Source organism: Pelmatolapia mariae, linkage group LG10_11, assembly GCF_036321145.2.
Source record: "Pelmatolapia mariae isolate MD_Pm_ZW linkage group LG10_11, Pm_UMD_F_2, whole genome shotgun sequence".
Lineage (NCBI taxonomy): Eukaryota > Metazoa > Chordata > Actinopteri > Cichliformes > Cichlidae > Pelmatolapia > Pelmatolapia mariae.
Genome location: NC_086236.1, coordinates 55,793,907 through 55,807,571, shown reverse-complemented (window position 1 = coordinate 55,807,571; position 13,665 = coordinate 55,793,907). Strand labels below are relative to the sequence as shown.

General features: G+C 39.4%; 1 protein-coding gene across 1 annotated transcript; it reads right to left on the bottom strand.

Annotated features, from left to right (window-relative positions):
- steap4 (STEAP family member 4) lies at positions 1 to 10,180 on the bottom strand. The gene is made up of 10 exons (XM_063484840.1): positions 9,966 to 10,180; positions 6,963 to 7,176; positions 6,757 to 6,864; positions 5,124 to 5,194; positions 4,610 to 4,694; positions 2,507 to 2,785; positions 2,330 to 2,424; positions 2,074 to 2,227; positions 1,763 to 1,933; positions 1 to 264 (listed from the first exon to the last, which is right to left on the bottom strand). The coding sequence occupies exons 1-10, from the start codon at positions 10,178 to 10,180 to the stop codon at positions 1 to 3; spliced, it is 1,656 nt and encodes a 551-aa protein (XP_063340910.1).
- Between the last annotated feature and the right edge of the window lie 3,485 nt (positions 10,181 to 13,665).

Below are 13,665 nucleotides of genomic sequence, written 5' to 3'. Positions count from 1 at the left end.
TCACATGTTAGTGGCTTTGAGTTCACCCATCTCATCCTTTGGCCGGTTGCGTTCCCAGCCTTGGCGAATGCGCATCAGTGGACGGTTCACACAGGGGAGGACGAGGATCAGCTTGAGCACCAGTGTCACTGAAGGAACAATTAGACAGAGCATGGAGTCCGGAGGAGTGTACCATTTATACGTAGATTTGCGAAGGAATCTATCCCAGGCATAAATGTAGCAATGTGCAGTGGAGAGAAAAAGAGTCAGGTAGCCCAGCGTCGACTGTGGGGAAAAAGAAACACACACACACACACACACACACACACACACACACACACACACACACACACACACACACACACACACAAAATGGTAAAAAATTAAAGATTAAATACGAAAGAGTTAAACAAGAAGACGGTTACCTTTCTGTTATCTGTTAAGTACCTTTCTGTTATCTGTTAAGTAAACATGAAGCTAGTGATGAGTTTAGTAAGTAGGTAATAAAAATTTTATTTCAAGCACTTTGTGATCAACATCACAAAGTGCTTTACAATAAACTTACAGAATATAAAAGCAAAAGTTAATCAAACACAAGTAAAAATATGGGTTTAGCTTAGCTTAGCAAAAATACTGGAAATGGGTGGAACCTTTGTCCAAAGGTAGAAGAGGTTTTTTTTTTTTTTTAAAAAAGCAAATTAACTGGTGAAGTTTAGAGGCGCTCAGTTTTGTTGTGACAGTATTTGCTTTCTCCTTTTGTCATGCTACACTAAGCTAGGATAAGTCAACTCTAGGCTGGTACTGGCAAATTTACCACACAGACAAACTAATGGTATCAATTGTCTCATCTAACTCTGTGGAAGAAATAGAATGAGAATGAGAATGAGCTATCTCCCAAATTACCAAACTATCCTTGGAAATGCTTTATGCTGAATTTAAGACTGACATGCACAGACGCAGACATAATAACAAACAACCTAGTGCATAATGTGCCTCCATTTCCATTTTTTAGCATTTGCAATAAGGGCAAACAGCAGAGAAAGCAAACAGTGCTATTGCTATGGCGCAGTAATAAACTGTGCCCCTGTGTGATGACAATAAGGGATCTTGCACCTACTTGCACCTTATTAAACCAGTGGAGAGCAAATATCATATTACACAGTGTCCTAGCATTTTTGGATATTTGCTTGTATTCAGAGCTTTATATTCCCATGTTGACAACAGTGATCACAACTAGAAGCAAAAAGTAAGCTTATGTAAGCATATTATTGTTATTTCATGTCTTATTTCATAACTCTCCTCACTAGATCATAAGAATTATTTTGACTTTCACCTCCATCTCTGAGTACCATTCACTGTCTGAGGTCTATCTATGGACCTGACCTTTACACAAATGGGCCTGTGACCTGTATTAAAAATCTTCTCACTGGAGGATTATACCAGGTATCATAATTCTATTTAATGAATAACTTAACATTTAAAATCCTTGGCTAAAGTCTTCCTAGCTCTCCCTCTGTGTGCCTGTGTTAGGCGGCTAGTTAACTAGGCTCTGGGGAGACGAGTGCCAGTGACATATTGCTATATTGCTTTTACAACACTTTAATAACTGATAAAAATCTAAGAAGTTCTAAATGTAGATTATCTAGAAGGCTCTAAAATATGCCTTTACTGATATGAAACACATGACTGATAAAGCGTGAGAATTTAAAGGTGTGCATGAGCAAATGCACGTTCACACACAGCACATACATATGAAGGGCTGTGCATTTTTATCTGCACTGACCTGAACAAAGCTGAACTCTCTCCAGCTGAGAGTGCCTCCCACAGAGGGCAAGGATGTTAGCCCCAGCAGGACAAAAAGAAAGAAGCCCAGGATTCCCAGTGCATATAATGAGTCAGTGCGCCATGCGCTGGTATTGTCAAAGTAAAGTGGAGTGGTAGTATTTTTCTTCACCTACAAGGAAGAGAGAAAGGTGGAGGGACTGTTATTACAGTGAATGTTCTACATGTTCATATAAGCTTTATTTAATATTTCTCTTTGTGCAGGATTGCAGAAACACTCCAATCAGTTTGCACCAGCCTGCTGCACTGTACCTCATTCAACACACTGGAGATGACTCTTTGTCTGTCAGAGTAGCGGGCAGGAATGATTAATGTGTAGATAGCATGGAGCAACGCAAAGCCTAGTGCAAGAAGACCCAACTGTTTCCTGCACAGCATCCAGCGATCTAGCCAATTGGGGAAACGCCTGGAACATGGGAAAACGAGTTAGGCACTTTACGCTGCAAAAATCATGCCCTTTTTTTTTACATTGTACCAGGAATGAAAATGTTTATGTTTGATGCCTGACCTGTACTTGGTCCCTCTGTAGAGCTGAAGGAAACCAGCTATAGCTCCGGGGAGGTAGCAGAGCGACAGCATAATGAGGGACACGACTGGAGTGATCTGACACATGGAAAATAAAAACACAATGAGAAATGTAAAATACCGTTTTACAAGCAATAAACAAAGAGGGGCATATCTTTACCTTGTTGGCCAGGGATATCATTATGCGGTAGGAGATATCTTCATCATTTTCCACATATGCATAGATGATATCTCTAATGACCAAATACAAGAAAAAGAAGGCGGAGAGGCCAAAAGCCACGTACAAAGGCATCCTCCACTCTGGGAATAGCTGCAGAGGGAAGTCCTCCACCTCTTTAGCAGCTGACAGGGACCCTTTGTCCACAACAGTAAGGCCTAGTTTGGTGGCCATCTCTGCCACATCCCGTTTTGCTTCTCCATTGTTCCCACACAGGTACACCTAGGGCATAAATAGAAACATTCTATAAATGTGTATTTCTCCAAAGGCATAGAGCTTGTCACAAATATAAAGTTACAATTTTTTAAAGGTTTGAAAAATTCTCACTAAGCTTTGCGCCACAGGTTTTATCAAAGACTCCTGAAACAGGAATAAATGATGCTTTTGTTGGGGGCTTTTCAGCCGGCAGTTTGGTTCTCTAATGAGTATTAAGGCAGCAGGACAGCATATGTGCGACTGATTCAAAAACCTACACCTTCTGCATTCATGTCTGCAGGCAGGAGCATTTTTACCAGTGCAACAGCACGGACCATTAATCTGTTCTTAGTCGTTTTTGACCAAAATGGAAGATGATGCGGTTTTAGCTGTCTGTGAAGTTTCATGGTGTCACTAATATTATCTTTTCTTTGCAGTTACAAACTGTATTAGTTGGTAAATTGATGAAAGCAGATTCTTTTTTTTTTAAGTCCTAAAATAATAATATGAATATTAACATTTATTAAAATTTTTCTCTCAACACATTTCTTATGATCTGTGTTTCTATTACTAATAGATGACTCACCACCCCTGATTCGAATATCTAGTGAATGACTGCACAGCTACACCTACAGTGTGTGTCGACAGAATTATTCCTGTTTTGTTTGTCACCCGCTGCTCCTTCAGTATTTTGGGAAGAAGCCCCTAAAAATGTATGACTATGTAAGCACACGTGCCTACTTTATATACATATGCTGCTCAATATGTAATCCCATTCTAGATCACAGCATGCTGAAGCTTATTACTGCACTCACAGCTCTGTGATAAGACGATTAACTTGTTTGTAAAAGGCGAGAACTAGCGAGAGCTAGAGAGTGTGTGACAGAGAGAGAGCAGTTTGACAGGCATATAGGAGAGTCAGTGGGATTGAGCAGTTTTCCCCAGGTGTGTGTGTGTAAGTGGACCGGGCAGCCAGCCATGTCTCCCTACATTACTGCACCAGTAACAGCAGGGGACAGCCGACAGACTAAATCTCCATCTGAATGTAAATGTGACAGAGCCACAGCCCCGCTGTGGATCTAATCAAATTGCTGGCTGGGGAATAGCACACACTTAAAAGCATGAGTGTGTGTGGATATATACTGTAACTACATATGCGCTGATAAAGAAACACACATTCAAACACACACACCCTCTTTTCTCTCACAGCTACCTGTTTTCAAAGAAATAGAACACTGCAGTGGTTTGTGTGTGTGTGTGTGTACGTGCGAGCGTGTTTGTGTTTACGTGCACGTGTATGGGGGCTTGTTTGTGTTGAAGAGGATTTGAGGCAGATTCAGGTTTGGTCTCCAGAGGTTCGAGCATGTTTGTGTTTCTCTTTGTAGCCGTGAAACGGAAGCTGCAATAAACACTGGTCTTTCAACTTTGTAAGATCATGAAGTGTGCTTGTTTGTGTATTTTTACAAGCGCTGCCCTCATTTTCTCTCGCATTGTTATGGTAAGACAGCAAAATCAATAATCAGCAGCAACAAAACTGAAATCAATTGCTTCCCTAAATTTTGCATGGCGTATGTTGAAGCAATCTCCTGTTATTAAGCAGTTCAAGAGACATTTTTTCCCATCGCATTACAGAAAATGCTGAAAGCAGATGTTATTTTGTAGTTTGAAGTCAAACATTTCTCATGGTGATCAGATCAATTTAGTAATCTCCTCTTTCTGTTACTGCTTTGTTTGGATCTTTATTCTTGTCAGCCAAAGTCTTCCTTAAGGCTCGGAAGCTTCCTGACTTTGTTTTGTCTTAAGCCAGCTGACATCTTTTTAACAGATCCCTTACTTCTACTCTTGTCTTACCTGTCTTCCTGCTAGAAGTCCATTCTGCAGGGCCCAGGCGGACAGGGTGTTAAGGCCTTTCACTACGGCCGCTTTAGGGACCAGCCTAGAGAACACACAGAAAGGACTTTAGTTGCTATTGTTTCCTTTACAAAGACGCCCAGGGGAAAGAAAAAGTCTCAAAATGATGAGAATCAATGTTTCCACTTCAACCGAATGGATACACAGCAGGCTCACCTGTCAAGGGAGCTGCAACCACTTGATTTGTTTCACTTCTTTAGGATTCAGTGGAGAGTTTTGATCTCTCATTTTCCAAGAGGTCTTTAGGAGCATTTTTCCACAACAATGTCATTCTCACATAGATTTGTAATAAGCACAGTTGCAATGATAGAAAAATATATTTTTGACAACAAATAAAGATTGAACAAAACAAGGTTAGGCTCCCTTGGTGAACAGAAGGAATGACTTGCATGCACAGTGTATTCATGAATGAGAGACTCTTTTGATTTTCCATACTTTTGAGGGCGTATGTTACCTCTGCAAGTAGACGGCATTCGCTTCCATGTACATGTCTTTCTTCAAGTTGTTACTGAGGTCCACCAGCACCTTAAAATAAATCCATCAGCATTGATAAAGTAAGGAAAAAATTGAAAGTAGTTAGAATATTTGTCATTTATTTCATGCACATCCTTTTACAAAAATCATGTGAATGATTCCGTTAAGATGTGAACAGCAGAAAACACTGACATTACACACATATAAGGTGTGACTGGATAACGTTGTGTTTTTGTGTAGCACCTCTTGTCCACCCTCCTCACTCTGTGCATTCATTTGCCATGATTTCATGTCAGTAGCCTCTGGTTCTTTCTCCTGTATTTTATGCTTTCTCTCCTCTCCGTACCTTTCTGGAGATGTGTCTCGATCCATAGGTGCTTGGTTTTGACCTGTGGTTACTGTCCCTGCAAACCTGCTCACTGTTTGTTATTTTTCAAGTGCTCATTTTTTTTCTCTCTCCACTCTCCTGTCACCCCCGACCGTTTCAGACAGACAGCCCCTCAGCCTGAATTTGGTTCAGTCAGAGGTTCTTCCTCAAGAGGGATTTGTTCAGTGTCTTTCTGTAATACTGTAAGGTCTAGAGCCAACTAAACTGCCCTGAGATAACATCTGGTTAAAAAAAACACACAAAAAAATTTACTATTAATTTTGTCTCTGATTTGCTTTCCTTGAAATTTTTTGTTTCCACTTCAAATATTTCTTAATAATGGGCCATTTTGGTCTGCTTGTGTTTTTAATTTCCTGAGTTATTTTTGTTAATCATGGGCTAAAATGTAATATTCCCACAAATTTTGTGGTTAATGTCTTGAGGACAAACTGTTCCACAATCCAACTGAGCGCAGAGGTGTCAGAAGATGTTCAAGCGAAGTAATAAACTTCCGAGATCTTGAGATTATTTTAAAAAGACATCCACTCCCACTATCCCACACTAATACATTTTGTAATGTCCTTGTTTTATTATTAAATTGCTCATGATTAATAGAATTGTTTTTTCACAAATCATTGTCAGGGATTACCTACAAAAGCCCATTTTCAGACGTCCTCACTCCTGTCTTACGACGGCACTTTGCTTTATCCAGTGCGAATGTGTTTAAAGTATTTTGAGACTGTAATTGAAGCTACGCAGGCTCAGATTGACCAATGTATTGCTTCTTTAGTAAGCTGTGCTAACACCAGTTAGACTTTTAACATAATAAAGTTGCATTAGGTAATGCTGTTATCAAAATGAGTTACGATTAATCAGTCATTGATTGTCAGACCCATGATTTAGATAACATGTCTCTAAAAATTATTTCCTTGATATATGAATGACATAGCAGTTAATATTTATATGTTCTCTCAAATAACATGAATTATTACTGACAAATCACCATGATAATTCCATGAAAATGTCATTTTTAAACTCTTGCTATCATGTTTCCCATGTGGGAACAAATGTAATAACCTATGTGTACACAATATGTTAAATATTGTTTCCAGGTCAGCTGGCAAATAAAAATGTAGAAATGTAGATTCACAGAAAGAAAGAGAAAAAAAAAGAAAGAGTTTAAAGGTGTTTAAAGATTTGAAGGTGCATCTTTTTGATTCCAATTTTAACTTTGGACTCAACTAACCTTTCTTTCAAGTTGAGGTGCCATCTTCTCCAGAAATTCATAGTGTTCTCTGTGAACACAAACGAAGATCATCTTGGCAGACCGGGCTGATTCTTCATGGGTCATCACCTGCACAAAACACAGGACAGAACATGTTTGAGATACGTACAGTAATGTTTCTAAATTTAAAAACTCTATTCAGTTCAATATAATGCCATAAGTCATACCTGAGCTCCCTCAGGCAAGGGGCCACAGCTGTGAGGTCTGCGGCTGCCATACACCACCCTGTAGCCGGACTGGAGCAGACGCAGGCCCAGAGAGCGTCCTAAGTCCCCAGTCCCAAAGATACACATCAGCTCAGGCTCAGGGCCATCTCCCAATGCCAGAGGATGCAGCATCACACCTTCTGCCTTCATGTTCTCTGATATTTCTTTTTCCACACTTATGATCACACACTGAGTTTGGATGGTCAGTTTTAGCTGTGTATTTATAATGTTTTGGAATCTGACCTATACACTGCCTCTCCCACTTTGTGCGTGATTCTTCTTTTAACCTCTTTAACCTCTGTGTGACATAAGTGTGTGTAATGAAGTTATTATAGGTGTTTATTACACCTGCAATCAACATCTGAAATCGCATGTGTTGGAATGCAATACAACTCATATCTGTGTTTTGTTTTTTTCGCAATGTGAGTCAGCATTTTATCCATGATTTATTTTGGGTGTATATGTAGTTTATTTTTATATTGCTTGTGCTCACCAACTATTGACTGATAGAGCAAGACTTTGAACTCTAAATTAACTGTATGGGGAGCCATCTGCACTCTGCAGCAATAACATTAACCTCAGATTCGGACTTTTTTAACATTTTATTATTCTTAGAAACGCCGACTGCTTTATCTACCTAGTTCAGCCACAATTTGACTTTTACATTTGGCAATAAAAAAAAACATCTTTTGCTGCTGCTTTCCAGTGCTGCCTTATTCTATTTCTTCTGTTTCCACTCTAGATATGATGCCATGTGGGAAATCCTGGCCCACAGATTCATTATCATTTCAAAACCCGCTGTTCCAACCAAACGACCGGGAAGAGAATTTCTGCAAATTTAGTGTTCATGTCCCCATGGCTTAAACATCTGCAAAGTTGTGACACGAGCAGACTCAGTAGAGCAGAAATGAAGCTTGGCACATATGTAAGTGTTTTGCGTGTGGCTGGTTTGCTTTGTATGAATGCATGGGTCTGTTTGCAACTGTCAGTTGGTGTATATATGTGTGTGGTCGAGCATGTGTGTGTGTGTGTATCTGTGCACTGAAATGGGTCAGGAGGATCGGAGCTGAACAGAGTCCCAGCTGTGATGTGAGGTACCAGGGGAGTTGGCTTTGTGTAGACAGAATGACTACCTGGCTATAGAAATGACACACAGCATCACATCAACTTTAACTATTTGCACAAAATATACTCGTCTCCATAAAAGCAGCCTCATTCAAATAACAATATACATACATATAGCCAGAAATATTTATGGCAGACAAGCAGCATGTTACCTCAGGAGCTTTTACACTCAAGTCCATAACCAAAGCGTTAATGTCTACCAGGGGGTATATCGCAGCAAAATGAGAAATCATTTTATGCCTAACCTTTAAGGCATCCATTCACTTGTAGCACTGTTAGAATAGACCTGATAGCATATCCACTTCGATGACTCATTTACTAGCTCTGCCTCCAGGACAACTCTCTTTTCACGTCCTCTTCTTTCTTTCTTTTTCTCTTTGCATCGCCACTTAGCCCTCTCCTCCAAAGTCTGCGTTCTTTCTGTGCACTCAGTTCCTAGTGCTCTCCCACCTCTTAGCCGAGCTTTCTCTAAGTTAATAATTATTGAACCCACCGAGTAAATTAAACCGACGTTGGCTTTAATTATACTGTCCAAGGCCATGACTGTCTATCAGAGAAACTTAGGTATTCTTCAAGAATAGTTCTTTGCACCTAAAGTTATCAGTTTAAGTTTTTCACACATGCACACAGCTCTTTCAAGTAAGTATTTCATCATTAGTGACTTTAAAAAGCTCTTGATATGTTTGTCTATATATGTGGTTGTTTTGGCTATTCATGTTTTATAGATTCCAGAAAAGTGTGAAATTCTCACGTCTCATTCACATGGGGCAGCAAATATGTCCCTGGAATAGAAGAAGAGAAACAGAGCTGAAAGAATTCATCACTTTATACTCTTTTGAAGTAACTAAGCAAAGACAGTTAGTGGCAGTGTTGCCAAGTCCGTAATTTCCCACAGAACTGGGCTACTTTTGAAGTCTTGCCACAGGGTGAATTTATGGTCCACTTGTTGGGTAGACCTAATTTGCATGAAAATTACACGAATATCTATAAATAACCACACATAAGTTACATGAAACAATGACTTTATACTCAGACCCTGCTAAATCAACCGCAGATCAGATCAACATGTAAACAATTCCAGCAACATTCAACCACACACAGTATGCCATAATTGCCACACAGTGTGGGCACTAAGCTAGTTTTGTCACAGTCGTGTCTAAGGATGGGAAATGAAAGAATTAACCAATTCCAATTGTATTATTGATATCAGTTATCAATTTGATTCCTTACTGATTTTCTTATAGATTCTCAATGAGTTCTCTCACTTTGAGAGTGACCATGAACTCTAAGCAGCACATCAAACACATTACATTTGTGCAAATGAATTGCACAATGTGGGTCAAATGTTTGCACATGTTGGAGGTACTTACCCTCTTTATTATGATCAGCGTTGGGGTTGTTGCTCAAAAAAATATTTAAACACAGAACAGTAATAGTAAGTAATTCAGTACTTTACTTAATTACTCACTGGAAAAACTGGTTTTGTTACCTGTTAAAATTCAGGGTCTGGCTGCTGGGCAGGGGTCAGCACTCACTCAGCTAACCTCACTCTGGGTTTTTGGCTAGCTTAGCGTTAGCATGCTGTCTGTGCAGATGCTTGCAAAGACTCAAAGTTTCTGTTCTCAATGGAGTTTCCATTTTATAAGGATGCTCTTGTCCTTTTGTGGAATAAAACTAAAAAATAATAATCTACACTGTAAACTGCGCCACTGTTTTCCTTCTTTGGTAGTGCTGTGCAATACTATAAATTTTGGTTTTGATCCAATACCAAGTAAATACAATTCAAATCAATTCAATTCAATTTTATTTATATAGCGCCAAATCACAACAACAGTCGACTGTTCTTCTGCGCGTGAGCGGTAATCCAGCAGCGGGGAGTTGGCAAGGCCAGCGAGTTCCTCGGCCCGCTCTGCATCAGAGAGGGAGTAGTGCCGCAGCAGCAGCAGCACCTTGTGAGCGATGTATTTCCCTTGGGTGGGGGGATACTGGAGTAGGGTTATCACACGGTGGTTGGACAGCGGATCCAGCAAGGCCACCACATGTTGGTATTTCATGTCGTCAGCTGAAACGCCACGAGGAGCAAACTGAGCTTCAGCGTGCACGAACCACGAAGGAGGGCCATGAAGCCAAAAATCCGGCAGCTTAACTGCCACAGCAAAAATTAAAACGTACAACTCTGTAATCACTTTCGACATAAATGAAGACAGAAAACTAAACAGCAGTGATGTTTGTGAGGTTACTGAAGTTGGGCTAGCTGGTATATAATGATGTGCTACGTGATCGCTAGCTACACAGCTATGTTAGCATAACAGAAACACAGTGAAGCAGGAGGATGAACGCTAACTTTTTTCCACTCAATAAAAGTTAACCTGAGAGTTCCCAATGGTTAGGGAGAAATGTAATTGCATGGCAGGATGCTGTAAACGGACCAAACTTCAGTCTGGAGAACAAGTGCAATACAAGGTTAGTCATTAATATACTGCTGCATGGGCTGGGCCGTAGTTACATCGTAAGGTTTTAAAAACTGAGCTTTAAAATGAATAGTGATGATAAAAGCCGAGAGAAGTTGACAGTGGTCACTGACTGTTTTTTAGGGGCTTTTTCAGATTAAATAGAACAAAATACAAAGCATTAAAACATGTTAAAAACACAACAGCCTTAATAAACGCAGAGTAGTTTGGACCTGGAAGCAGGGTTCATACGTCATCACTTAAAGATTGAATATCCCAGCTGCTGTGAATGTTTTAATGCAGTACAGTTGTTATTATTAAAACTCGTCACATCCTGTTTATGACAGTTAAAATAAATAACATTCATATACGAAACAAAATTGTCTCATGTAAACTGTATGTGGTGTTAAATAGGCCTATACTACTGTACTTTAACGCTGGTCATAAGGGTGGTACTTCAAGAGCCATATATTTTATGAGGTGGTACGCACTGTAAAAAGTTGAGAACCACTGGCCTACACCAAATGTGATATAGCCTATAAATAAAATAGACATTACAGTCAACACAAAAAGGTTCAGACATTTTTCATGGTGCATGCATGAGATACATCTTTATTTCCCCAAAATTAATTTATGTAACACAATTCAGTGGGCTACATATCGAACTCAGAGGACAGAAGAAACAAACTGAAAGCAGCTGATTGTAGCGCAAGTGCAAGTGGAACCATAAGTGGAATTGGCAGGCAGGCCAACAATTCCAAGGAACTGAACTACTCGGAAACAGTTCTCTTAAGAATGTGAGAAACCTCAATCCCTTTCATGTTCTGCTAAAAACATGACAGTCATATACAGAAGCAAAACTCAAACACAAGACTCAATATTTTTTTAAAATAAATCTTTACATATGCATACCATAAACATTTTAAAGACAATATCAGTGTGTAACGTGTTATAAAAACAAATGTGTTATGCGGCATTGCTTGAATATGGCTGTGTAGGTAGTCTAATGTAGTGTAGGGAACTTGCCTCGCAAATTTACGGTAAGACGACGAAATTTCGCAGGTCTTGGCTGCCTCCTTTTCTATCTTTTATATTATGTTATTCTGTTTATCCTATTGTTTCTTTTTTCTTTTTTTTTCTCTAAATTTTTACTGCCCTTGTACTTTCTGCCCTGGCCAAAAAATTTCCCACGTGTGGGACTAATAAAGGTTTATCTTATCTTATCTTATCTTATCTTATCTTATCTTATCTTATCTTATCTTATCTTTAGTACCTGAGCCACATAAAGACCAAATAAAGGACACTGTGCAAACTTAAAGAAGGTCTCAGTTGGTTTATGGTTATAAAATACATACAGTAATTACACATTCATGGCTCATGCTTCAGGTCTTATGATTTAGAAAAAGGTTCCAATATTGTTTCTTGTGGTGGCTTAAGTTCAACCAGTTCTGTGAACTTTTAGATTTTCACAGATAAAAATGCTTTGCCTCTAACAATGCCTAAAGTGGTAAGTAGTTAAACTGAACCAGTCAGTAAACCTAGGTTATGTGGGTGGTCAAACCAACACTGTTCCTTAGTTTTGAACTACAGTGGATACTCATATTGCTCATTCATCCATCCCACATTAGCCATGGACATCTGGATTAGAACTCCAAAATTCAAAACCTAAACCATACAAACTCACATTGCTGGTGAGTCTCACTGATATGATGAAATGTCTCAGACATCCATTGGAAGCAGTTAAACTAAACTGTTGTGTTGTCTCTGTTGTATGACAAAGCAAGCACACGTAAACTTTTAATTGCATTTTTAAGGACAGTCTTTCTGCTGCAGACAGATTTTCTAACCATGTGAGTATTTTGTGCTTTTTCAAAAACATCTTGCAACATTTAACCGTAATGCGCTCTGGGACATGTTTACATCGAGCATATGCTGAGCCTTCAATTTATAAATGTCAGGGTGGAGTTGCAAATTACAGCACACGTGAGAAAGCACACTCGGATTCTTTCAGTGTTATCTGTCACTCTGCAGTGCATTAAAAACATGCATATAATAGTGAGCGTCGACCATTTGTTTTGCCAGCTTAATGGACAAAAATAAAGAATTCACATTTGCGAGCAAGAGTGAATGACTGTGGTGGGAATTACTTGAGATTACAGCTGTTTCCAGGCATCATGAGGCACGCACAATGAGGGGCAGTTGTTAAAGACAGTTTTCAGTGAGAGTGCGCCTATTATACATAGTGCCATGGTGTTACAATGAGCAGAGAACAGCCTGTAAGATAGATGAGTTCTAAGGGATTTCTGTTATGGCAATGCATTACATATGAGATTCATATTGAGGCTCTGACTGAGCTCAGGTTTTGAGGTTGTTGAAAAAGCAGTGGAAAAAAAGTGGTAGGAAGACAGACACACACTGGATATACGATGAGACACAAAGACAGAAACATAGGGAGCATAGCAGAGAGACTCAGGCACAGAAAGAAAGACACCAAGAAGAAGAAATTGAAAAAAATTGTGTTTCAGTAGAACAAAGATGCTTGTTACAACCAGAGTTTCCCATAAGTATTCCCAGAAATATTCTATAAATATTCCATTACCAGCTTTCCAGACAGAAACACTTGGGATGTTCATTATGAAACACTTAGAGTAGGTTTAAGGAGAATAAGAAACAGTTTGAATGAAAGTGCACCCTATTTGCTACTGGTTATGTTTGTCTGTCCAGCTCATCATGTTCACTGGTGTAAAGAAATGTTCATGTGTGTAAATTTATAGTCAATATTCCATTTTTATCATGTCTACAACAGGCCTACATGCCTTATAGAAACATCTCAACTCGGAGAGCCTCATCCCCTATCTCTGCTTTAACAGGATGAGCCCTGACTGTATGTTTGATGTTCAGAATCTTATCTGGCAAGCCAAGCGTCAGAAATCAGAGGCTGGGAGGAGCTGCATGAAACTGCAGATTTAGAGATTTTCCTCTTTCGTCCGGCACACATCGCTGCTGAATTATATGGCCTTGGTTATTTCAGAACTCAGGCTTTTTAAGAACAGAGGGGACTGGGACACTTTGAAAATATCTCCACAAAG

Bases quoted from the DNA above. Each gene is read 5' to 3' on its own strand.
- steap4 (XM_063484840.1), bottom strand. From the start codon at position 10,180: ATGAAATACCAACATGTGGTGGCCTTGCTGGATCCGCTGTCCAACCAC. The intron at 4,695-5,123 runs GTAACATACGCC...TGTGTTCTCTAG, and splicing joins AATGCCGTCTACTTGCAGAG to GCTGGTCCCTAAAGCGGCCG. The intron at 2,228-2,329 runs GTCAGGCATCAA...CCCATGTTCCAG, and splicing joins TACAGAGGGACCAAGTACAG to GCGTTTCCCCAATTGGCTAG.